Below are 26,781 nucleotides of genomic sequence, written 5' to 3'. Positions count from 1 at the left end.
AATTGATACAAGAAATCGAAAAAAGCAAATCATCATATCTTATACCCAATTAACAATTAACACTATCAAGAAATAAAATTAGTTTACTAAAACTCTTATGATAATATAGGAAAATAACGGGATTAATGATTAAGAATACATAGATAAAGTTGTCTTCCATTAAGCTTAATTATTGGTTGGATATGATCAATTCCGACCGAACAAGCCTTAGTACAATTGGGGGAGAAAAGAGACGCAGCATATATGTAGCTGAGCAGCATAAACACGTCAAATCATCTTTGTCGTCATCCATTTAAAATTATTTTCTAAGCACAAATTAAAGAGATAGTATACACATACATTATTAAATTAAAGCCAAAAAATTAGGGCTAAATGCATATATACCCCTTAATTAATTTGTATTTAACTTCTTCTTGGTGTTGAACACCTGGCCTGGCCTATATTTTAATCCCTCAGGGCACCTGAATAGTACCCCTCAAACATCTATCTAAACAAGCTAGTAATAATAAGCTAAGCTCCTTCAATTCATAGCTTCAGACTGCACTATAAATATGGGTGGTTTTCACTTCTCTGCTTCACAAGCTAATAGTAATACTTCCTTTAATTTATATACAGATAACCTAAGTCTTCTTCTTCTTCTCCTTCTTGTTGAGAATGGCAAAAATGTCAGACCCACTTGTGATTAGTCGAGTGGTTGGGGATGTGGTTGACCACTTCTCCCAAAGTGTTAAGATGTCTGTGGTTTACAACTCCAACAAGCATGTCTACAATGGCCATGAGCTTTTTCCTTCCTCAGTCACCACTAAACCTAAGGTTGAGGTTCATGATGGAGATTTGAGATCCTTCTTTACCCTGGTAACTATATATTATACGACCCTTTTTTGTCGATCTCATTTTATCTGTCACTCATTCGTACGTGTAAAAATTGGTCTTGTGTTTCTCAAATATAATTTTAATTTGGAGTTTTTGGTGTATGTATGTTTTGGCAGATCATGACAGACCCTGATGTTCCTGGCCCAAGTGATCCATATCTGAGGGAGCACTTGCACTGGTTAAAGCCATACATAAACTTTGTCTTATTCTATTTAATTTCTTAACAAAACTCACACTCAACTATGGAAGCTAGCTAAGTTAAGATCAGACCAAAGAAAGAAAGTGTACATAAAACATTCTCTTGATATGTGGTTTATTTTTGCATGCACACATGATATATATTATTGTTTTGAGTAAAACAGAAAATTAAACACTGTATGACCTTACTGTAAATCTTATGAAATATGAGGTTCTTTAATCTTTACTACATTAATATAATTAATTAGTAGTTATTTGTTAGAGCTGGTACGGTATTATTAAAATTAAACAACGTATGTAACCCTTTGTTTAATTTGAATTGCTGCTGCAGGATAGTGACAGACATACCAGGAACAACAGATTCCTCATTTGGTACTTAATTACATCATATTTTCTTAATTAGCTAGAATCCTTAGCTTAATCCTTAATATTAAATTAGATGATCGAGATCATATATATAACTTGAAGTCTTGAATATGGTATTATATATACATGACAGGAAGAGAAATAGTGAGCTATGAGACACCAAAGCCAAACATAGGAATCCACAGGTTTGTGTTTCTGCTTTACAAGCAGAAGAGACGGCAGTCGGTGACGGTGAGCGCCTCGCCGTCCAGGGACCGCTTCAACACCCGCAAATTTGCCGACGACAACGACTTAGGCTCTCCGGTGGCCGCCGTCTTCTTCAACTGCCAGCGAGAAACGGCGGCCAGAAGGCGTTAAGTTCCGTTGAACAATAATTATGTCTTAAACTACTAATTAACTAGCTCAACTGTACGTGTGGATTGTTGGACTTGTCTTAATTATTACTAGAAATAAGGGTAACCCCACCGTGTATGAAGTACAATAATCAGCTTGAGCATTGTATACTTGGTGTATTATTCATCAAGCATGTTGTATTATGTACCATCTGTTTCTATTATTGATGATTTATCTTGATTAGAATTGAAAATAATTTGTCAAATTTTTATACTAGTTTAATTTGTGTGTGTATATGCAGATGCGTGTATGTATCTTATTGTAAGGGCGCATTAACACAAAGAGTCAGGTGAATACATTTCTAAAGATTAAGAGACGCACACATTATTTATTTTGACAAACAGATACTCATTATTAAATACAGTATACTTTTAATTTAGTCAAATTTATAAAGGAATAATTTGTCTATACATACTTGTGTCCATGAGAAGACTTTTAGATGTTTTTCTCAAGTTTTCTTTTTTTTTTTTAACTTTATATTTGATTAGAAACCTTACAAATCATGTTTAAATCTAGTTATTTTTTAATATATAATAAAGAGTTACTTTGTTTTAATGAAAATATTTATACGAATAATAAGTGATATTAACTATAGTGATAGCCTTGGTAAGTAAATAGTAATTAACTATATATAAGAAGTGATCCTCAATGTGGCTAGAAAGTTGGTTGAATTGGAAAAACAATTTTTCACAGCAAATCCTTGGTTTCTGGTGATCATTAATCTTGAGTTTTGTAACATTATCAACAAATATCAATGGATTAGGTCTTTCTACGGATTTTTAAGGGCACACATACTAGGGTATATAAGAGGTGCTATGATGATCGAGTTTTCATCCATCAACACAAGAATCACTTCTTAGTGGATTAGATGAGTCTAATAGAACAAGAATCGATTCTTGAGTGCTAGTACGGCTTCCAAAATGTGGAAGTGAGAGTTACTAATGTTTACAATTTGTCTTACCCTTCAAAACTTCTATATATTCCAACGAGATAGTAACTGCCCTTGATAGATCGATTATATTATTGTATTCTCAATTGTATGTAAGGTTTCCTTCAACCCTAAAATGCAACGTATTGCAATCTAGCATGGTTGTCCATACCAAATTTTTTTAAATGCAAATCAAATATGATAATATATATAGCAGTATGCTCTACTTTTAAAAATGAAAGAATATATACTATAGGATAAACGATGCCTAAGACAACCCAAAAAAAAAAAACCTTGAGATTGATTGTCCAATCCTCAATTGTAAGGCTCAACTGCTCAAGGCCCCTCCCACCTCATAAGTAAAGCCACAAATTCATTCATCATCAAAGCACTTTCTAATAATGAAGTTGTTGTAGGGCAAGTATAGTGTAGCCATGCATCTATCTATCCACATAGTTGGAGTTGTAGGGCATTGACATCCATGACCATTCCTATCTAGAGCATATCTGCATATATATGTCCTCTTCCCATTCGAAATTCCCAAAGTAGAACGAAGTAGATAGCAAATCGAAAGCATGCAGGCCAGCCTATCTTTGACAGCATATGATATTGATAGCTAGGCTTTGTGCGCAAGTGGACATCTTATCCTTGGCAGCATATTATTTGGCGTTGTATAGCACAAAATCGTCAAAAGCCTATAAGCTTCATCAGTCGTAGATGGCTAATTAACTCACGAACACAATCATATATATATATATATATATATATATAGAGTGAGAGAGAGTCATGATGAGGTGTGGCCCTGCGACCTATTTTCAGCCATTAGATCATAACTCATCAAATCAACGTGCAATATATATATGTTACAGAATACACCATTCTACCTACTAAAACGCACTAGAAGACCGATAAAACACACCATTCCACACAATATACCAAATGCGCCTATTCACTTAAAATTCATCAATATACTTAATAAAACACATCATTCTACGTATTAAAATGTACCACAACGTGCCTCATGTCAGATTATAAGCATACACTATTTACACATATTAGAAAACATGTGCTAAAATATGCATCATTCTACGTATTAAAATGCACCACACTTATTAGAAACACATTAGTTAAAATACACACCATTCAATGTATTAAAATGCACCAGACGACGTATTAAAACACACCATTCCACAACACAGTTACACATCATTCTACGTATGAAAATGCACAACGGATAGATTAAAACACACCATTCCACAACACAGTTAATGCACCAACATACGTAATAAAACACACCACAACATGTATTCAAACGCACCGCACTATTTACTAAAATGCACCATTCCAATTCACATAATATAAATACTAAAATTACTATAATAACCCACTTAAACATAAGCAAATTTCAGTAAGATTAATGAAATTAGACGGTACAAATTAGGCCGCATCATCGCACCTGAGCTCGCCGCCGCATTTGAACCAATATATATATATATATATATATATATATATGTATGTATGTATATCGTTTCGACTGCAGTACTACTACGTCAGCTGTGCACCTTAAAAACACAGATCCATGGATGGGCATCCCACCCTCTCATTCAACACTCCGACACGTCTCGTGTTGTCGGCCAAGGACCAAGGGTGGCTCAACACTTTAGATGGTCTTTTTGGTTAAAGAGGCATCCATAAAGGGGATAATATATATATATATATATATATATATACGCGTTTTGATAATTTAGGATTCAATACGATTTATAATTAGTATAACTAAAGAAATATAACAGGCTTGGTCTAGTGGCATCCGTTTGCACTATCACTTGCATGGGTGGCCTGGTCACATAAACTAATGATATTAAGGTTATAACTTAAATGGTTTTATGCATGGCATTTTGCTAATTAATTTACACCCCTATTTAATTTGTTATATATGTGTGTGTGTGTTGAATAAACTAGGCATGCTAACCACGAATAAATAGGATTACTTATTATCACTTGAAATATATAGTGTTGAGGGTTGGTAAAAACTCCAACATTATAGTTTTATGCAATACAACCATTATATTAAGTTATTTTTTAATTATACCTTTTTGAGACCTTTCTCCCTATAGAGACTAATAAGTATATAGAAATTTGTCAAAAGTTCAACTATAACACAAAAGGTGACCCCAATTCGTGTGTTCCATTACAAGGTATGTTAGTGTCTCATCTATTTATAAGCATAATAGTGAGTTATTTAGCATGGTTATTAATTTACTCTTTTGTTGGTCTTAAAGTTTCCGATGGGTTCTTCTTCAAAGTGATTAGCAAGTGGTTGTCATAAGAATAGGCAAGAAAGGAATGATACAGACATGCACTTGTATATTGTTATTGCTATACGAGAGCTATTGCATAGAATTGAAATTGGAGCGGCCACGTTAAGCATATATATATATGCAGAGAATCAAACTTTTGTGTAGGTTGTGTAGCATTGAAAACGATGAAACATAAGATCCACATTCTAGATATCCCGATGATTTATGTCATCTCTTAATAGTTAATTTTGTAAATTTGTCACGTTTCAGATTTATGTAAAAAAAATAAAATTTGGTTGTTGCATGTATGTATGAAAAAAAAAATCATCATTATTAATTTTGTATTCGAATAATCCATTTAATTCCGACCACTTTAATTTTTATTTTATTTTTTTGAAGATAAACGTAGCTATTCCATTAATTCATAACATAAAACGTTTACATCAATAATCAATGAAATGGTAAACCATTCCTTACAGTCAGACATAGAAACTTTTCTAACTATGCTATAAAAAACTTGAATCGCAGACTGTTTCATAACTATGAAGCTATGTTCCTTCAGGGAGCTTAAAGCTTCATCAAAGATCTGGGTTTTCGTCATCATTCTTTTTTGCTCGCCCAGGATAAGATCAATACTTGTCGAAACCAAACTAAACGATTTATGCTAATGAAAATGAAAAGCTCGTGAAAGTAACGAGAGGAAAAATGCTCGTGAAACTAACAAGAGGAAAACACAATAATAGAGAAAATAAAAAGTGGGTAAAGTCAAAGTAGGGTTGGGAGTTCAAGACTACCAACACAAACCCCAATACTTACCTACTATTATTTTATTCAAAGGGAGAGAAGACGGAAGAAGAAGATCTGTGGCGGTGGTCGGAGGCGGACGGAACTGCGACGGTGGTCGGGGCAGAAGAAGAGCGAGAGCAAACATTGAAGGTGACCAAAACCGCCGTCTCAAAGCTTCATTAGAGCTCCGGCCGGAGGTCGGCGGTGGAAGCCAAAGTTCCGACCACTTTAATTTATTCCTCTTTAATTCCAAACCATAGCTGGGAAATGGGAATGCATGCAACAGCAAAGGTAGGATCCCTGTCTGCCGGCCTATATGGGCCTTCTTGAGAGCATTTGGATTTTGGAGTGCATTCGCATATATGGACGTTTGTAAAAGCAATAAAGCTGAGTTTGTCAGGGTTAAGTTGGTCCTTTCCAGCAGAGATGAGACAGAAACAACAGCGGCCAATGGTTTCTATTTTCTATAAGATTCCTTAATTTAACACCCTACACCACCAAATTAGATAGATGCTGATTTCGAATGTTCCATCGTTGGATCACAATGTTTTTAACAAGTAAAAAATAATTAATCTTTAAAAAAAATTAATTTACACAATCAATAATATAATATAATGAGAGATAAGATAAATTGTATTAATTTTTAATAAAAATAAATTTAATTTGCACTCCAAATTCTATACTCATGTATACTTGTAAATGATATATATATTCTCAACCTTTGGGAGACAGATTATAATTATATAATCACCCTTATCCAATGAATGCTTTTAGTTACTCATATTCAACTTACTTATTTGATTACCTAGCTAACCTATTCATAAAGTCCTAAACTATAGCACTCTATGTATAAAACCCAACAAATTATATTGGTAATAATATATGCTCTTTTGCGTGGTAAAGAAATTGCTTGTAAAAGACTTTGTAGTTTCTATTACTGTTGGAGCTTCTAGCTAGCGCTGCTAGAAAAAAAAAACATATTTAATTTTATTTATATTTTGACTTTGAAATCAGATCAAAATATTTGATTTGATAAAAGACTAAACTAAGATACTTGATTTGGTTTTGATTTGAGACATGCAAAACCAAATCGAATCCCTGTCTCCTCATATAATATATGCATATATACCTGGAGGTTGTATTTTCCAGGATTTAGTCGGTACTTTTATAAGAGGAAAGGTTGGACAGATAGATACAATGCATTTAATGGCTGGTTTAGTTATATTGCATCATTCAGCAGCCAATGGTTTGATACCATTCCTCAACTTAATCCACACACCGCCAACTTAGACGATACTCTGCTTTCAAATGCTTCATCTATCATATCATTGGCAATGCTTTGCTTTTGCCATACATTTTTCTTTTAGTAACCCACAACCACTATCAGAGGGGTCGAGGGTGTTGTGCGAAAGGTTTGACCAAAAAAGGCGTTGACAATAATCAAACTCCTGACATGTAGGTACGAAAATCGCGTTCCACCCATTTCGTCACTCATTTTGGGACTTGTCATACATTCTTTTTTTTTTTTTTTTTTTGGATGACAGAAAACTTGCAAACACTACCTGAGGGGATGCGCACTAGAAAAACCTGACCTTGTAACTCTAGCCGACAAAGTACCACAAGAAAGTAAACGAGCTTAGCTTTGTACTATAACATGAACAAAATTTTCTTAAAATGCACTTAAAATAATTTTTGAACTCTATAAAAGTTATACTTGTATAATTGAGTAGGGTTATGAAGAATTTGATCGATCACATGGTTGCATGATGATGTAAAGTTTGTACTTGGTCTATGGTGTGTAGTGAGGCATTGAGGGTTTGAAATGGGTGGAAAATAGTAATGTCGGGCCATCCAATCTGAGCTACTACCACCTTGGCAAGTGGGGTGAAGTGGTTGTCCCACGTATAGTAGCCTATATAATTTAATGCCCGACTAGACAACACAGCATCTATACAAGCAAGTACAATTCCGACATCATGCGACCACGTGATATTGTTTCACAAACCATGCAACTAACATATATATATATTCCACGGCATTGAATTACTTTTTTTTTTTTTTGCACGACATAAACGTTGTCAATTTATGCCATCTAGTAATTACATTTTATATAATTTAATTAATTATGTGTATATGATTTTCCAAAAAAAAAAATTATGTGTATACGTAAATTTACCTTTTTTTTTAATACTACTATACTAACTCTATTACAATGCAGTATCTGTTCATTACGTAATTTTACTGTATTTATCATCTTATTCAAAAGTTTTCAAAAAAAAAAAAATCATCTTACTCAAAAAAAAAAAAAAAAAAAAAACAGAATGGTATCTGCAAGCCCATTGTATACATACGCAATGAGCCCACTCACATAGGCCAATTGTATACAACATATGTAATAGATTGGGCCGAATGGATAAGTGTTTGTTGGGCCATACAGAGTTGGACTTTGTATTTTCAACACAAACAAAGAAAACCAATGTCACATTCCTCATTTTAAACAGCATGCTTTGCCTAAATTCAATCGAGCATTTGGGTTGTTAGTAGCGGATTTTACGGTTGTATTAATTACAATGTCACTTACCAATCATTACAACACATGACTATAGACCCACAAATGACAATTCCATTGGGTCAGCTGTGCTTCTCGGAATGAACAGAAATTAGTCGGGTGGACTCGGACTGTAAGACAAATATAGATATGCCCAAAACACCTAGTGGTTATACAAAAATTTAAAAAAGCAAAAAACCCACAAATTATATCGTGGATAGAATTATTATGTGCATTATGGACATGAATTCAAATTATATACATGCAGTTAACACATTATATAGCAAATAAATAATTCAGCTTCAAAAGTGATAGTCAAATGGATGAAGTATGGTTTTTATAAATTTACCTAGTGCACGCCATTAAGTAGTGACTGTAAATTTTCCTCAACATCTAAATAAAAAGATAGACAATCCAAACTAATTTTTAATTGTTATATATGAACATTATTAAGCACTAGTAATAAAACAGTCATCAAGAAAGTTGTCGTATTAGTTATCCCTATATGTTGCAGATGTGTGTTGTGTGTGTGGACCTTATTCTAGTAATTTGTAAATTCTTTGCCCCCATGTGAAGCTGCGTGATGAACATGTACCGCCAAGACATCCTTAGATTCTACGAGTTTTAGATCCGACAAGAAGTCACGCGACACCTATTTTCTTTTAACTTTAACCAAATACTTGACTTCTTTCCTTATTATCTTACTTTAATTTTGCTGTCCGTTCAAGATTTTTCACGACGCTACTATATACTCTGTTACGTTGAATCTTCATTTCTGTTATTTTATTTTTTCATATATAATCTGCAATATAATGTAGCTAGTATATATTGTTGGCATGGATTCTTGTTTTTTAACAAAAATATATTATATATGTTTTAAAGGACACAAGAAGTTTTATAGTTAGTAAAACAGTGACGAATGATGTGGTTAGTTAGTTAGTTGAATTGCCCTCAAAATATTTATGTATATTGGTTTTAGTTATATATATGGGTAGCCATGTGATGCTATGAATGATTGTCATATATAAAAATGAGAATGGATACATGGGTTGTATACTTGTCTAATCTACACTCAATCTTTAATGACTATAGTAATACAAAATGCAACCACTTTATACCAAACTTCATTGTAATTTGTAAATTACTATTTTAAAATTAAACGTTTTGATTAAAAGTGAAATGTTTTTTAGTATTATGTAATGATTTTTTAACTAGATTTTTCACAAAACCGGATATTTAGGGGTAAAAGTGGTAATAAACAAAATCAAATATTGAGAAGATGTTGGGTCGCAAGTACTCTTTTAGTTCTGTAATAAATAATATTAAAATAAAATGAAAAATACCAACTTATGGACTATTGGCCTTGTTTGGTAACATAGTTAGCACATCTTTTGGCTTATTTGACCACTATTAATTGTTTGGCTTGGTTAAACAGCTAATATAAGTGTTTGATTAATTAGTTTTTTGTAACAGTTTATTGTTCCAAAACATCAAAATTAAAGCTAATCAAAACAGTTTTTTGAGAAATTCATTTTTGCATGTAATCTCAACTAATTTACCAAACATCTTTCTATAATCAACTAATGTTATCAACTTGTAACCCAATAAGCCAGCAGCTACTTACCAAACACAATCTCATAGTGATATGTTTGAATGTACGTAAATGGCAACATGCTATTTAATTTATAGGTTTAGAAAGTAAATTGCTCTTGCCAAAATTTACAGAGAGCGAGAAGACTTTCAATAACGATTGCCTACAATCACTACAGTGCTAATAAGACTTTCAATCACGATTGCCTACAACAACTACAGTGCTACACACTAACACAGTTTTGCAAAGGAGTCGGAGCACCTTACACACTATGAAAGTATGAGTTAAAAATTAGACGAAAAAAATAAATAGATATATAAACAATTTTGGCATTTTTATATAGAAAAATGGTTATTTCTTCTCATTTTTCACATCCTAGCATCCCTTCTTGATATTACTAAGTTAAAAAGTTCACTAACATTTTTATTGGTGAGAAAAATTGAAGAGTGGAGCGAGGCAGCCTAACAGCATGATTCTTTTATATAATGCATGTCATTTTTGGTAGCCAGATAGGATTGAAGAAATGCATTGAATTCAAAGGATATGCCTGGCTGGTATGGAGGATTAATGTAAATATATGACCCATTAAATTGGGACCAAAAGCGAATGATGGTAACCTTTCAACAAGTTTGGTTAAGCACTTATGATACATTTGTAACATTTTATTCTTCAAATAAAAAAATATTAAATAGCATAATGAATAATGCACAATAGTTTAATTTTTGAAGTATGAAAACTGACTTCTTCGGTTGCAACATAGTATGTTTTATACAAAATATTCTCGTACTAATAATTTGTGATTCCAGTCATGAAAAGAGTTTAACTTACTTTAAGTAATGTTTTATATTCGAACTTTATGAATAAAGTTTTTAATATTTGGAGCAGTTTTTCATGTTAGCTTTGATTGTAAATTGAATTTGGAAGGTAAATATACCTATACTAGGTTAATAGCCAATTATTAGGTTATTTAATGAAATTATGAAAGAGTAGTTATATAACATGAAAAACCAACCTAACACAAATGGTCGGCGAGAGCAATGAAATCAAATACAAAATGAATATTGTCATTTTGAGTATATTATGTACCAAAAAGTATAGTAATGTATTTAGTATAAACAAATGAACATTTCTACGTACGAGTAGGATACTATTTGTGCAATTTCAATAATACCAAACGCGACCTAAGCGTCCTACGTTGTCATCATCGTAATGTTATTTAAGGAAAGATAGAGTATGAGAGGAAGAAGAGAACTGTCATCTTTACGCTAAAATCTCACGAAGACGACGACAGAGCTCAAATTCTAGATGGACCGTCACTGCTCAAACTACGCCGTCGTTTTGTTCGTAATTCTGGTTTCCCTGATAGCCGACGGGAGAGAGCTCCGGCCGTCGGAGCACGGCTTGGGGAATCAGGACTCATCTTCGGGAAACACGTCGGAGATGCACACTTTCTTCGGTGGTTCGCCGGAGTCTTCGGAGCTGCCGGAGGCCAGGAATTTTACGGCCTCTTTGTGGAACGGCGTCGCCGGCGGCGGCAGAAGTATCGGAGGGAGTTCACGTGACGGGAAAAAGGATGACGCGATAAGAGAGGCGCTGTTTGTGGCCAGCATGGTGTGTGGACTAACCGGCGTCGTTTTGGTCGTCGCCTCCGCGTTCCTCCTCATTTTCCGGCTCCGGAAACGGAAAAGTGAAACGACGTCGTTGTCAGAAGCTAACGTCGCCCAGAAGTAAATGGATGTGTACCGCGTATACTGTAGTGCGTTCCATCCAAATTCCAAAAGCAAAAAAGCGGATATTTCTCATCTTTTTATTTTTTTCTCCTTTTTATTCCCATTTTTGTTATTATTTCTTTCTTAACTTGTAAGTTTTAACTTACTTTCCAAAAAAAAAAAAAAAACACTTGTAAGTTTTAACCCTCATATTATCCATGTACATTGATGATATTTGGTTGGAAAGATTGAATTTTTATGCATGTTTTGTATAACTCTTTTGTTCTGATCTGTTGCAATGAATACTAGCTCTTATATGGTATGGATGGAAGTTTTACATTGGAACAAGAAATGAGTGAGAACTACCAGTAATCCCCACAAGAACATAGGCCTTGTTTAAAATGGTGGAATCTATTTGAATCCCTGACAACAATTTCCCTCCCTTCTATCTTGGATATTAGCTTAATCACAGTGTGACAGTCACCACAAACTCTGAGATTCTTCACAATCTGGATGGGAACGCCTGGAGATGTGGCGATCAATCCGAAAGCAATGGCCAATCTTTCACTGTGCTGAGAAAGAATGGCTTCTTTATGTTCATCTTCTACATCATGAAGTACATAGGTTGTATCTGGTTGGTACCCAGATTCCCTTAATCTGAAGCTCAGTTCTTCGAGTTTCATATAGATGTTGTTTGATAAGGGATGCGAGATATCGCCCGCTGTGAATGTGTGAGTCTGGTTCTTGATCTCAATCCAACTGTATCCTGTTTCTTTCTTAACTTTTTTCTCTTCCATCAGCTTTCTTACCTTCTCTCTTTCTTGCCAGCTCCCATCAGCAGCGTAGAGATTCGAGAGGAGGACGTACGCTGCAGAGTCGTGAGGTTGGAGTGATATTAGTTTTTCGGCTGCAAGTTTCCCTATCTCCACGTTTCGATGAACTCTGCAGGCCCCCAACAGCGTACGCCATACAGTTGCACCAGCAGGGAAGGGCATCGCGTTGATGAGATCCATGGCTTTTTCCAGCTTTCCAGCTCTGCTGTATAAATCCACCATGCATGAGTAGATTTCCATTGATGGAGGGATGTGCAGATTCTTAACCATTGTGTCGAAATACTTTTGGCCTTCGTTAACGAGCCCTGTATGAGTACAAGCAGAAATGACACCAATAAATGTTATGACATCCATTTCCATGTTCCTGTTCTGCATCTCCTCGAATATCTGCAATGCTTTCGGTGCATAACCGTGCTGTGCATATCCTGATATCATAGAGTTCCATGAAACCAAGTCTCGTTCCTGCTGTCTCTTGAAAACCTCGTATGCACTTTCTATGTTCCCTCGTTTAGCATACATGGTTACAAGGGCGCTACTTACACAGAGAGCGTTATTGTATCCGAATTTAATTGAAGATGCATGGAATTGCTTTCCTTGTTCCACAGCAGAAGTTGAAGTAGCACAGGCATTAATGACACTAGAGAAGGTGAACTCATTCGGCCTCACCCCGTCCTTTGCTAATTCACGGAAAACTGTTCCAGCCCCCTCACTGTCCCCGTTCTGAGCATAACCGGCTAGCATTGCAGACCAAGCAACTATATCCTTCTCATAAATTGTTTCGAAAACTTTTGCAGCGTCGTTAATATGTCCTCCTATCTTAACATAACCATCCAAAAGCGCAGTTCCTACTGTGGGCGAGCTTTCGTAATTTGTCTTGATGACCTCGGCATGTAACTGGGAGATAGAGATTATAGGATGAGCGGCGAGAATGGTTGAATAGGTGAAATGGTTCGGTCTGCTAATACCTTCCTTTCTCATTTCGCGAAAAAGATTTGCTGCTTTTTCGGGTCTACAATTCTGCAGGTACCCTCCAATCATTGCTGTCCAGGAGACTACATTCCTATAGCCATGCATAGTAGAGAACAATTTGAAAGCCTCATCCATCTCACCACACTTGGTGTAACACCCCATAAGTGCAGTTCTGAGATTATGATCTAATCCAAATTCACTCTTGATAACCCAAGTGTGAACCTGTCTTGCAAACTCCAATTCTTTAAGATTGGTGCATAGTTTAATAACTGTGGCATAAGTTGCTCGAGTCAGGTTCACGCGTGCAAGCCTCATCGTGCAGAACAACTCAAGAGCTTCGAAATCATGTCTGTTACTCACAAAACCAGTAATCATGGCATTCCAAGACACTTCACTTCTAACCTCCATGTCATCGAACATGGCTTTGGCCTCTTTAACCATCCCTGACCTTGAATATACACTAATTAGGGAATTCCCCACAAACAAAGTTGAATCAAAACCACACTTGATAACCAATGCATGCACTTGAAATCCCTTCACCAACGCATCATCATCGTCTGCTAAAGCTCCAAGGACTGTGGCAAAGGTAAAAGGATTAGGCTTAATTCCTTCCACTTGCATCATATGAAAAGCTTGCATTGCTCCATCACTCAACCCATTGCTTGAATAACCAGCAATCAACGTCGTCCATGTCACCACGTTCGTTCCCTCCATCTCATCCAACACTCTCTTCCCCTCAATCACACTACCTGTCTTCATGTACATGTCCATAAGTGATGTCCCAACACTGATATCCTCCAAAAACCCACCTTTCACACAATGGCAGTGCACTTGCTTTCCAAAGTCCTGATTAAACAAGCATCCACAAGATTTCAACACGCAAGAAAGGCTAGACTCGTTGATCAAGAACCCGGAACGATGAATACCCGAAAACAGATTTAGAACCTCTGCGTTCATAGAGCTCCTAGAGTACTCAAAAAGCAGGGGGTTGTTATCGTATCGGTCTCTCTCAGAAGTTTTATCAAACGGGTGGCGTGCATCTTGAAGGTCGGAGATTCCATAGTCCAGTGCGATGGCATGGGACTCAGAAAAATGGCGGCTTTGCAGCGGATTTTGAAATTTATGCAAACGTTTCAGTCTTCTTAGAGATGATCTCAGATTCATGACGTCAATGTTCTTTTCAATATAAGAGTAGTCCGAACCCGAAATTTGTGGAAAACTCTCAGGTTGTCTGATATCCGCAATTACTTATTTTTGGTTTTTCTTTTTTGTTAAACAATACAAGTGTATTATATATTTATATTACTCCACATTAATTAAAGTTACCACCGTCAAGAGATTATGATTTAGTAGCACCTGATTGCATTCCATATGAAAAGGTTGTAAGTTCGAACTTTAATGAAGATCTATATGGGAGGTTGTAAGTTTGAACTAGTGAAAATAATATTGACTTTCTGTGAATAGATACTACATTTTAACAGAGTCAAGGAAAATTAAAATTAGCACTTATCTTTCTTGTGTAACTTTTCAATTATGACATAAGTATACCGTTTATTTAGTACCCACCACGTTTTGATAGTGACTGAATTTCCTACTTAATATCGGGTCGCTTCTCCGGCTGCCACTCCCCTTCCGAGCTCGGTGACTTTTTCCGATTGGCAGAGCCGAAAATGGCGTCAAGAATGGCAGCAATACGCAGGGCACGAGTATCCGGTCTTACGTCCTCTCTCAAGGTGCTAACTTCTCTTCATTTCTCCCTTTATTCTCAGCGCTCTGTCATTCCCCTTCCCGAAATTTCCCCTAAAACCCTAACCCTAAACCCCAGCCCCTACCTTTCATTCAGAGCTCTCTCCACCACGTTTGCGGCTGTTCCCAACAAGCCTTTCCCTCTCTCTCAAAATCAGAGCCATCCAGATTACAAGTATTCCAACGCCGAAGGACATGATAATAATCAAATGGTAAAGGGCCCTAGTCCTCAAAATCAAGGCTTTGCTCAGCATCCGAATTCTGGGAATGTGAATCAATGGATTAATCAAAACCAAGGATATGTGAGTTCTCCACAAGGGGGTTATCGGAATCAGGGATATGCTAATCAGGGTTATACCCAAGGTGGATATCAAGATCAAGGATATGCTCATCAGAGTTCTCCCCGAGGAGAATATCAGAATATTGGATATTCTAATCAGAGTTTTCCTCAAGGAGGTTATCAATATCAAGGAAATCCAAATCAGAGTAACATGCTCCCGAAGAGAGCCCCTGTAGTTCAGGAACAATGGAATCATCACCAACCTCAGAATGTCCAGCCGGTTGGGGCATATGCTACAAATAGTCTGTCCCAGAACCAAGGGAATTTAGTGAATGATCAATCCTCTGGTGATAATATCTTGTCTACTGCTGATTTACTGCCCTTGTGCCAACAGGGTAAGGTGAAGGATGTTATTGAATTTATGGAAAAGGGAGTTGTTGCAGATATGCAATGTTTCCGTTTGCTTTTTGAGTCATGTGGGAAGTCGAGGAAACTTGAGGATGCAAAAGTGGTGCATGATTACTTTTTGAGATCAAAATGTAGGAGTGATCTTGAGTTGAATAATAAGGTGATTGACATGTATTCAAACTGTTGGAGCATGATGGATGCGCGGAGAGTTTTTGATCACATGCCTGAGAGGAATATAGATACTTGGCATTTGATGATCAATGGATATGCATTGAATGGATTGGGTGATGATGGGTTGTCATTGTTTGAACAAATGAGGACTCTGGGGATACAGCCCAATAGCCAAACTTTTCTGGCTGTTTTTGAGGCTTGTGCTAGTGCTGATGCAATAGATGAGGCATTCATACATTTTGAGTCCATGAAGTCCGATTATGGAATTGCACCTCAGATTGAACATTATTTGGGGCTGTTAGGTGTTCTTGCAAAATGTGGGCATCTTACAGAGGCTGAGGAATTCATTGAAAAACTCCCTTTTGAGCCCACAGTTGCTGTCTGGGAGGCACTGATGAATTTTGCTCGCATTCATGGAGATATTGACCTTGAAGACCGTGCTGAGCAATTGTGGAGGGCTAGTCAGGTACCTCTTGAGGATAATGTGCCTAGTAAGATTACTCCACCTCCTCCAAAGAAGCAGGCAGTCAATATGCTAGAGGGAAAAAGTAGGCTAGCCGAGTTTCGTAGTCCCACTCTATACAAGGATGAAGAGAAGATGAGGGCTGCAATGAAAGAGCAGGCCTATGTGCCTGATACCAGATATGTTCTTCATGATATTGATCAAGAGGCAAAGGAGCAGGCCTTGCTATATCATAGCGAGCGCTTAGCCATTGCATATGGGCTCATTAGTACCCCAGCTAGAACACCTTTGCGTATAATCAAGAACTTGCGTGTCTGTGGTGATTGTCACAATGCCATCAAGATCATGTCCAGAATTGTCGGGAGAGAGCTGATTGTTAGGGATAACAAGCGTTTCCACCATTTCAAGGATGGAAAATGCTCTTGTGGAGACTATTGGTAGTTACAACAACTGGAACTCGTGATTAGTAGACGGGTAGAAACACCTTCAAGGCCCAACAGGAACCATTACTGTTGAAAGCATCAAGATCATGTCAAATGTTTGTTTGTTGTTAGGAAGGGATTTATATTTTAGACAGTTGTGGCACGTCTTAGATCTGGCATTCCATGTCTTATACTAGTATGCTATGTTATATGTTTCTATTCACCTTAACTCGCATCTAGTACTCAAAATGGGATAGGATTATGAAGCAAATGTTATTTTCTTGAAGGATTTTTGGTTTTCATATTTGTAGATGACTAATCTTTTCCAATGATGAAATTTCAAGGGAGAAAATGGCCTGTACATTTTGCATGTATTGAAGATTTATGGTATTCACCTATAGCATTGTGATTTGTGAGACAATTGATAATCATATCTGAAATCCAATCCCTTGTGTTTTTTGGATTGTAATGAAGCCAGAGCTCGGAACTGGTGGCTGAGCTAGTTACAGAAAATGGCTTTAAAGCTGCTGTTTATGCAATTAAAGCTGGATGATTAGTTCTTTCATCTACCTTCTCAAATTCAATATGAGAGTAGAAGTAGGCTAACAAAAAATTCTCAGCCCTATGAAGTATAGCCCATTGGGCATTAAGTTGATCAAATGGGCTCAGGATTGAAGATGACAATTCAGCTTACTTATATTGTTTCCGATTGTTATACACTTATACCATGGATCAAATGGGCTCAGGATTGAAGATGACAATTCAGCTTTGTGACTTCAATTAATAAATTATGTGATTGTAAGTAAATCAAAGACGCATAATTTATTAACTACAAATTCGCCTTCTAACCTAATAAGCTAATAACCATTTACCAAACATGATCAATAATATGTTAACTATCTTACATATTATGTGAATGTAGTTAACAAATTATGTCTACATGCACAAAGTCTAAATGTCGTTTTCGACTAGAATCCACAATACAAAATATATCCTGGTTCATGTTATAATTTGCCTATTGTTTCTTACTACGATTGTTCTACAACATTACTATATTTTTGCTTCTTTTTTTTTTTCCCCTAATTTCTCATTCATCTATTATATGTTCTGAGCGTACAATATATTGATCTCTTCGTCTCATTAACCGTACCCTACCTAATTCGGAAGTAATCCCCACATATATTTGTACCACAAAATAGCCACTTACAATGTCATTTTATGTTATTTTTTCTAACTATAAATTTAGTCACTTAAGCAACTAAAATGTTAATCTCTATTTATATCTATGATATTATAAAGTTATATTATTCTAACTTATATTCTAATTTCTCATTATACCTAGTACCCACACTCATGAAATGTGTGAGATACAATAAGTCAAAAGCGATGCCTTGTCCCAACAAGAAATTTGTAAAATGAAACCGATCATGTGGCTAGGTTGTCACAATTAAAACAAAATTGTATTTAAAAAACATATCTAAAACAATGCACTAACTTTTTTGTTGCGTGAAGAAAAGGAAATTAATTAAGAAATTAGAACACTTGCCATTCGATTTCCAATTTCCCAGGGCTTAGGGAATGGTGTTGGTATGTCGATCACTAATCTATATGTTATTTGTCAGACAATCAGACATCATCATTAACAAAATCTTAGCTAAAACCTTGACAACAAAGGAAGATCTTTGATCTGCATACAATTATTCAGAGTCTTGTCTGTCATCTTGTTTACCCACCATAATCTAATAATTTGTTCATATATATATATATTTCTTGAATCGTCTACACAATCATATAAATTTCAGTGTATATATGATAAACAACATAACACCACATTAATATAGTTCAAAGGGAACCTCTAAAATAATATATTAGTTTGTATGTCAATATCATATTACTAATAATGTACAAAACCCATAGTATAGGAACCTTAGATGTATGTTATTGGTCCTGGGCCCTTGGAGCTTATTTTATTAGGAAAGTCTTGATCCAACCGCCAAAGCACTTTATTGGTGAGATGTTGATTCAATAATAAGAAAAAGAAAGAAGACGGGAGCAAAATAATACGTAGTATAAGAAGTGCTACCATGGCCATCGAACACGCAATCTCCAATATAACAACCTAAACATCGACCACCCAAGTCACTCAAGAGATCAAATACAAAAATGTAGGATGCTTTATTTACCCATGTGGAAATCGTTGACATCAAGGTAGTGGAGGGATATATAAGTGTATGGCCAATATTGAAGGCAAGCCGATGTCATACATTTGTCAACCATCTGGAAAGTCTTCAACAATATATAAGAGTATATTATTTGAGCCAGAATCTCAACAAAACCTACTATATTGTAATAGAGTCAGTAGTGCTTGTACTATTTATTATTTGAGCCAGAATCTCAACAAAACCTCCCGACAAAACCTATTTTTCTACCTGTTCTGGCGTTCTGTACTTCCATATATACCCAATTTATGGTAGATCCAGTCCTGACAAAACCATCAGTTACGTTGACCAATATATAGCTACTTAATTATACTAAAACATCACATATTTTATTGAATTTTAAACTCTTTAATTAATACCATTCTATTTATTATATTAGGCAAAAGATTAGTAAATTAAAATAATAATAATTATTATTAATATTAGTTGACAGGTTTACATTTTTTTTTTAAAAAAAAATTTATAAAATGTAGAACAATTCTTTTTTCGCGGATACAATAATGGAAAAAGTTTGAGCAAAAGCAGGGCAGAAAATATAAGGCTACCAGCCAGTAATAGATTATTTGAGGATTGCTGAAACTTGGACTTCAAATCATTTGACCTACTGCATGGAATATATATTTTGCAATTTGCATGTTGGCATATCTTATACTAGCTTCTAGGTATTTCAGTGTACTTTTGACACAACCTTAGGAAAAAGACAAACAACCATATTAAACAAATTAATTTAAAGCATGCATGAAACAACATAGTTAACCTAAAAGCCTCCCGTGATGCCGCCCAACACCCTCCTTCATCTGTCCTATGAGGTGACATCTTTTTTCGACTGTTAGCTTTAATTTGCACCAAACTTTAGGAAAGTAGCTTCGTTTTTATGTAATATGTAGCTTTTAAAAATGAAAATGGTGATATAAATATTAGGCCGTATAATATATTAATTAAGTCGAGATTTTTTTTAAAAAAGAAAGGGAAAGAAATTAAAATGGAGGCAGACAGTACTATGAGGTGACTAGAACAAGAAAACATCGAATCCTTCTAAGAAACCTATGATGTACATCAATAACAGTTGGCTTCTATGAGATGGAAGAATTAAAATACGTATTTTATTTTAATTAAAAGCTTAATTTTGATATCGGATTTTATATATCTCAATTAAACATTTAAATTAATTGTGGTAGAATAATAATTTTCATCCATATAATTACTATTCGCTATTAATTTTTTAATTTAAAAGAAAAAAAACATTTTACTGCCATAAATTACTAATAAATTGATAATCACGACCTAAACTAATAAAACAATGACACGCAAAAGAGTAACTAATAATAAATAACTCATATAAGCTAAGAGTGTAGCACATATAATTCTTGTTATATTACATATTTATATTGTATGTATTATATTATTTATATAGCTTGATTGAAAATTTGTTTTTTTCAACAACTCAATCTTTCAGGTCAAAGAGGGAATTGAAAGCATTAGAGTTTTCCAGAAATGGGTGGTAGCTAGATAATACTATCTACCTTTTAGATGCTAATTGAAGAAAAGACGACTGTACTCTTCTCCGGCCGCCGGCCGCCGGCCGGGAACTTCAAATTAACATCAACAATTTCAATCTTTAATGTAATTTATTAATATATATATATATATATATATATATTTATGATGCATTGCTTGCATGTCACTATACATTTGCAATTGAACTGGATATATAATAATATTATGCAACTAAAGCACTCATATATACTAATGCGTACCTTCTTAGTCAAGCTAAGAAACAGAATCTTATATTATAGCAAATTAAACGTGGAACTTCTCCAATAGTATTAAGCTTGCTTTAAAGATACCTGCGAAACCATGTTTATGTGGTATTACTTTTAAGTATTTAAATTTGAATATAATGATCGTTTTGCCCCTCAAAAGGACAAAGGGACACCAACTCCACTAGCTTTAAGATACATAATTGGATTTAATTTAAACTTTTAGTTTATCGTGTCAAAGGAACATAAATGTGTGAAGAAGAGTATTTCAAATGTAATGTTTGAAATTTAAATTTATATGTAAAGACGTTATTAAAATTTACTATTACTTCCCAGAAATATATATAATTGCATTGCTTAATTATTAACATGAGGACTAAATCCCCATCACCCCATAACTTAATAACTAAAAGTATAATTTTTCTTGCCAAAGGCCTTGTGGTCAAGCGGCATGAAGTGATTCTCTCAAGTGGGAGGTCATGGGTTTGAGCCTCAGTGAGGGCAATGTTGATTTTGTTGGACTTCAGTAGGTTGAGAAAGTATATGGACAGATATTACATGTAACAGGGTCAATAGTATTTCAAAAATTAAAAAAAATATAATTTTTCCTTATTATTATAACTTGAAATTAAAGATGAGAGAATTTATTGTGAACAGTAGTTCAACAAAATAATGTGGTACAAAGCAATACGAGATGTCTTTAGGTATAACCAAGGAACATACAATGTACAACAAACAAAGCAATACGAGATGTCTTTAGGTATAACCAAGGAACATACAATGTACAACAAACAAAGCAATACGAGATATCTTTAGGTATAACCAAGGAACATACACAATAGACAGGTCTTACTTCTTAAGATATGTCCACAGTCCACTAAGAAGTTAATAGTATAGATACACAAATTGAATAACCTCTTATGATCAAACATCATGATTGGGATTGCATATATATTTTTTTGAAGTGAGCATGTCCTTTGCTTGTAGCTTATGTTTATGGGGTGTAATGATTGAGATTCGTATAGTTTTTTTTTTTTTTTTTTTTTTGCTCGGTGCTTTCTTTCTTCTTATTCGATAGACCATAGCAAAGAGTATGCCTGGCAATATGGTACAAAATACTAAATAAGGTGTCATCCAACTCCTATTTTTTAGCGAAAATAATAAAGTTAGGTGTCCACGACGTGTAGGACCCATGATCATAGATTGAGTGATACGTGCACATTTGTTGGATGGCCATGCAAGAATTGCAGTGTTATTATTATTAATATTTTTTGTCAATAATGTTTCACGTTTCACAGATCCTGGCCTGACTGAAAAAAATATACAAAAAGTTATGGTATACATGGTCTCTTAGAAGCAATAAATATAATTATATGGACCCACCACCCACCGTGAGCTTTGCCACTGTGAATCCAGCAATTAATCTAACATTCACATCTATCTCTCCCCTATATACATACCCCCATAACATCACCCATTTTCTCAGGCTACCCAGCTTCAATTCAGCTTAATTACCTCAATAACATCAAATTCCTCAGCTCAGCTCAATCATGGAGTTCTTCCTCGGAAAAACAATTCTCATCACTGGCGCAACTGGCTTTCTCGCTAAAGGTTCCTTCAATTCATTCTCTAATTTCAATTCGCATGTTGTTGTCATTTCAACGTTGGCTAACGTTTTCCCAATGCCCGCAGTGTTGTTAGAGAAGATACTCCGAACGCAACCGAATATCAAGAAGATCTTCCTGTTAATAAGAGCTAAGGATTCTGAATCTGCTAGACAAAGATTTAATAACGAGGTAAAACATTAATTGTTACTTGGAAATTAAGAACCTTTTTACTCTAATTATTTGCCTTTTAATTAAAAATAAATAAATTTAAGCATTATTTACCTAGCTAGAATTTTAATTTTCACAATAAACAAAATTTGATAAGGAAAATTTCGTACCCATTCTAAATTTCCTCCATGACTATGGGGTGTTATGAATTGACTAATCAAAAAAATAAAATAATCAATCAATCAGTGAAATGTTAATTTATGAGAAATTTTTTTAAAGAGTGAATAACATTACTCTTCCATTCCACCCGTGGAAATCTAATATCCAATGGACTCATTTTATCCACACGTTTTTATTTTAAGGAGTGTTTTATCTATATATATATATATAAAGTTCCATTACTTAAATTTAGCTGTAAATGCATGACATCTGATCTTCTGTCTCGTTTTCCCATCCTTACTCTTTAACCAACTTAAATGTGAAGTAGTTGAGCAGTTGCATGTGCCCCATAAATATATATATATATATATATATATATATATATATATATATATATATATATATATATCGATTGCACCAGAAGGTACACACATATATGTAGGGTTAATAATTTACTTCGTTTAGTTGAATATGATATCAGTTCAAGTAAAATATTGTACATATATTTTATTATTAATTGCATACGTTATTATGAAGCAAGCATATTTTTATCTCTTTAGTCTGTAAAATAAAAAATATATATAAAAAAAAAAAAGATTTGATTTGTTTAAAATTTTGTGGTACGGTACATGGATGTACTAATTAATTTTCCCCTAAATGGATATTAATTTTCAGGTTTTGGAGATTGAATTGTTCAGAGTTGTGAAGGAGAAAGTTGGTGGCAGCCTCAGCCTGAGCGCCCTTGCGGAGGAGAAGGTGTTTCCGGTCCCCGGCGACATTTCCTCCGGCGACGAATTGGGGATTGTAAACTCCCACCTAAAGGATCAAGTCTTGAGAGAAGTAGACATCATTATCAACTCAGCTGCAACTACCACGTTCGATGAGAGGTATATAGAGCTTCAACAGTTTGTACTACGTGATTCATTGTATTTACGTACTACACGACATTGTAGTAAACTCTAGAAGTTTGTACGGTAATTAACAAATATATATATATATATATATATATATATATATATTTCTTTTGAGTGTAGGTATGATGTTGCGATGAGTATTAACACATTTGGTGCATTTAATGTCCTCAAATTTGCAAAGAAATGTTCGAAAGTGAAGATGCTTGTTCATGTATCCACCGGTACGTTTCAAATTTTAATTTCTTTTTAATAAATAATACCAACAAGTTTTTATACACAAAAATGCACAAAAGTAATAAGTGCATAAATAATATTGTATGCATATATGGTTTGCAGCTTATGTTTGTGGACAAGGGTCAGGAATTTTACCAGAAAGGCCATTGTATCTGGGTGAAACACTTAATGGCAACTCTTACTTAGACATTGAAGTAGAGAAAAAGGTGATAGAGGAGCAATTAAAGGAGCTTGAAGCCCAGAAAGCAACTGAAAAAGAAGTGAGATTAGCCATGAAAGACTTGGGCATCCAAAGGTTGTGATTTTTTGACGTAGTGTCAATTAGATAAAATATAATAAACGAATGATACTTACAATCTATTAATTATTTCTCACATTATGACTAATTAAGTTGAAATTGATATATATAAATAGGGCAAAACTGCATGGATGGCCAAACACATACTCATTCACAAAGGCAATGGCAGAAATGCTGCTATTGGCCTCCAAGGAGAGTTTGCACCTCATTATTTTACGCCCCACAATTATAACTAGCACTTATAAAGAACCTTTCCCTGGATGGATTGAAGGTGCAAGGTAAATATATATATATATATATATATATATATATATATATATATATATATATATATATTCTTTTTCATAGGTAGCATATATATAATTTCATGCAAGCAACCCCTAGTGTACCAATAATGTTTTGTCATATATATTTCTAATGTTACATTGTGGGCAAAATCAGAACCATAGATATTTTTGTATTGATGTACGGCAAGGGAAAAGCAAACTTCGTCATGGGCGATCCAAACACAATACTTGACGCGGTATGTAACAATGTTAGATATATATTATATATATTACTCATCATTATCATTAACATTAACATATATATATATATATATATATATATTATTTTAGTATATTTAATTAAGTGGCTAAGACCTTGTGCTTCACTAGTTATGAACAGATAGTGCATTAATATATGCAGATTCCAGGTGATATGGTGGTGAACTCCATACTTGCAGCACTTGTGCATCATGCAAATCATGAGTACTCTGCTCCTCAAGAATTGATCTACCATGTTGGCTCTTCTTTCACCAATCCTCTCAAAGCTAATGATATTCAAAAACTGTTCTTTCGTTACTTCACCGACAATCCATGGTCCAGTAAGAGTGGAGAGATCGTCAAAGTGCGCAAACCTGTGTTTCTTACCAGCATGAAAGGCTTGCGAACATATATTGCAATTCATTATCTCCCAATATTAAAGGTTTCATTTGAAATTATTATTATTGTTGTTGTTATTGTTGAACTCCTAGATATACACATGGAGCAAATTAAATTGTCTTATATTTTAGCATTTTATTTTCCTGTGAATATATTAGGTATTAAAGTTGCTGAACATGATACTCTTCAATTATTTTGAAGAGAAGTGCATGACCGTAGAAAAAAATATCAACTTGGTCATTCGTCTTGCCGAGCTTTATAAGCCATACTTGTTCTTCTATGGAAGGTATTTATTTGTTTATTATTATTATTATTATTAAATACGGAGTAATAATAAATTAGTAATGATAAATGTCAACTAATAGAACTCAAAAAATAATTGTAAAAAACCACTTAAGTATTGCTATGGAACTGTAATAATTATAATTTGTAGTGATTACATATAATCAATTTATTTATATTATATATATTGCAGTTTTGATGACACCAATACTGAAAGATTGAGAAGGGCTACTACAAAGATGAATCTGAGTGAGACGCTTTACTTCGACCCAAATTGCATCAAATGGGAAGACTACTTCATGAAGACGCACATTCCTGGAGTTGTAAAATATTCATTCTAAGGACTTTTATTTGTCATTATATTTCCTGTGGTAATGAATAAGATGATAAAAGTAAGGATTTATATGTATCAGCTTGATGATGATGTAATTGTTTTTAATTATTTTGTTCACATTATCTTTACACTTGAGTTGACAATTAAAATTTTACAAGAAGATACTATACCCTAGTTGTGGACTTGAACTTATGACCTAATTCAAATATTACTTGTTAAGATTTTGTCCCTATTTAAAAAATTATAGCTAGCAATGAAGGAACACCTTTATTTCTTTATATACCACCATCCTATTACATTTGGTCCACCATCATACCACAATTGTCTCATAATAATTGTTTATGAGATTATTAGTTTCTGCATTATATATAAACTTTTCAAACTTGATCCAACTTGTTAAATTTGGCCATTTATTAACTTCCTCCCAACACACTCTATTGTTAAAAATAAATCTAAATCGGGAATACTTATCATATCATCTAAGTTCTATCACTCTTTAAATGATAAAAGGCAAATGGCTTTTTATTTCTTTATTTCAAAACTTCTTCTTTTCGAACTTTTCTTTGGTTAAGCAACTCCTTAATCCCTAAGTAAGATTAGCCTTCCAATCCCTTCTCTCTGTCTCTCTTCGTGGCAGCAGCATAGATTCATCAGTCTGCTTCGTGCCCTAACCAGACATCTCCGACAGCCACTCAGCTTCCGCGCCGTCATCGTCATCGTCACCCAAGCATCTACGTCACCTAACACCGTCATCATTGCGTCTGCCTTCTACTAATTGTCTTCGTTATTTATTTTATTTTTGGATGCACTCATAGAAACTTGTTGCAAAAATATAAGTTCATAACGCTGTCAAGTAAAAGAGTAAAATGTATTCAAGCACTAAATGACAACACACATAT

General features: G+C 34.5%; 5 protein-coding genes across 5 annotated transcripts; 4 read left to right on the top strand and 1 right to left on the bottom strand.

The window, feature by feature from the left end:
* The first annotated feature begins 629 nt into the window (after positions 1 to 629).
* On the top strand, positions 630 to 1,958 carry LOC116026185 (CEN-like protein 2). Its single transcript, XM_031267656.1, has 4 exons — positions 630 to 855; positions 990 to 1,051; positions 1,403 to 1,443; positions 1,571 to 1,958. The coding sequence occupies exons 1-4, from the start codon at positions 655 to 657 to the stop codon at positions 1,792 to 1,794; spliced, it is 528 nt and encodes a 175-aa protein (XP_031123516.1). The 5' UTR covers positions 630 to 654; the 3' UTR covers positions 1,795 to 1,958.
* A 9,227-nt stretch (positions 1,959 to 11,185) lies between these two features.
* On the top strand, positions 11,186 to 11,967 carry LOC116024790. The gene has a single exon (XM_031265788.1). The coding sequence runs from the start codon at positions 11,289 to 11,291 to the stop codon at positions 11,712 to 11,714; it is 426 nt and encodes a 141-aa protein (XP_031121648.1). The 5' UTR covers positions 11,186 to 11,288; the 3' UTR covers positions 11,715 to 11,967.
* Positions 11,968 to 12,043: 76 nt separating this feature from the next.
* Positions 12,044 to 14,741, bottom strand: LOC116024789 (pentatricopeptide repeat-containing protein At2g27610). Its single transcript, XM_031265787.1, has one exon. It carries the CDS (start codon positions 14,656 to 14,658, stop codon positions 12,055 to 12,057), a length of 2,604 nt encoding a protein of 867 aa, XP_031121647.1. The 5' UTR covers positions 14,659 to 14,741; the 3' UTR covers positions 12,044 to 12,054.
* Positions 14,742 to 15,093: 352 nt separating this feature from the next.
* LOC116026303 (pentatricopeptide repeat-containing protein At2g15690, mitochondrial-like) lies at positions 15,094 to 17,345 on the top strand. The gene has a single exon (XM_031267782.1). It carries the CDS (start codon positions 15,165 to 15,167, stop codon positions 17,001 to 17,003), a length of 1,839 nt encoding a protein of 612 aa, XP_031123642.1. The 5' UTR covers positions 15,094 to 15,164; the 3' UTR covers positions 17,004 to 17,345.
* Positions 17,346 to 22,420: 5,075 nt separating this feature from the next.
* Positions 22,421 to 26,056, top strand: LOC116024753 (fatty acyl-CoA reductase 3-like). Its single transcript, XM_031265736.1, has 10 exons — positions 22,421 to 22,574; positions 22,656 to 22,759; positions 23,573 to 23,784; positions 23,932 to 24,032; positions 24,148 to 24,340; positions 24,460 to 24,621; positions 24,785 to 24,866; positions 25,031 to 25,309; positions 25,425 to 25,552; positions 25,742 to 26,056. Exons 1-10 carry the CDS (start codon positions 22,514 to 22,516, stop codon positions 25,887 to 25,889), a joined length of 1,470 nt encoding a protein of 489 aa, XP_031121596.1. The 5' UTR covers positions 22,421 to 22,513; the 3' UTR covers positions 25,890 to 26,056.
* The last annotated feature ends 725 nt before the right edge of the window (positions 26,057 to 26,781 follow it).

Source organism: Ipomoea triloba, chromosome 7 (assembly GCF_003576645.1).
Source record: "Ipomoea triloba cultivar NCNSP0323 chromosome 7, ASM357664v1".
NCBI classification, from domain to species: Eukaryota; Viridiplantae; Streptophyta; class Magnoliopsida; order Solanales; family Convolvulaceae; genus Ipomoea; species Ipomoea triloba.
This window is presented reverse-complemented; position numbering and strand designations above follow the sequence as displayed.

Excerpts from the sequence above, each read along its gene's own strand:
- LOC116026303 (XM_031267782.1), top strand. The coding sequence starts at position 15,165 with ATGGCGTCAAGAATGGCAGCAATACGCAGGGCACGAGTATCCGGTCTT.
- LOC116024753 (XM_031265736.1), top strand. The coding sequence starts at position 22,514 with ATGGAGTTCTTCCTCGGAAAAACAATTCTCATCACTGGCGCAACTGGC. Across the intron at positions 24,622-24,784 it reads GGATGGATTGAAGGTGCAAG|AACCATAGATATTTTTGTAT; the intron begins GTAAATATATAT and ends GGGCAAAATCAG. Across the intron at positions 25,553-25,741 it reads TACTTGTTCTTCTATGGAAG|TTTTGATGACACCAATACTG; the intron begins GTATTTATTTGT and ends TATATATTGCAG.
- LOC116024790 (XM_031265788.1), top strand. The coding sequence starts at position 11,289 with ATGGACCGTCACTGCTCAAACTACGCCGTCGTTTTGTTCGTAATTCTG.
- LOC116024789 (XM_031265787.1), bottom strand. The coding sequence starts at position 14,658 with ATGAATCTGAGATCATCTCTAAGAAGACTGAAACGTTTGCATAAATTT.
- LOC116026185 (XM_031267656.1), top strand. The coding sequence starts at position 655 with ATGGCAAAAATGTCAGACCCACTTGTGATTAGTCGAGTGGTTGGGGAT. Across the intron at positions 856-989 it reads TGAGATCCTTCTTTACCCTG|ATCATGACAGACCCTGATGT; the intron begins GTAACTATATAT and ends ATGTTTTGGCAG. Across the intron at positions 1,052-1,402 it reads CTGAGGGAGCACTTGCACTG|GATAGTGACAGACATACCAG; the intron begins GTTAAAGCCATA and ends TTGCTGCTGCAG.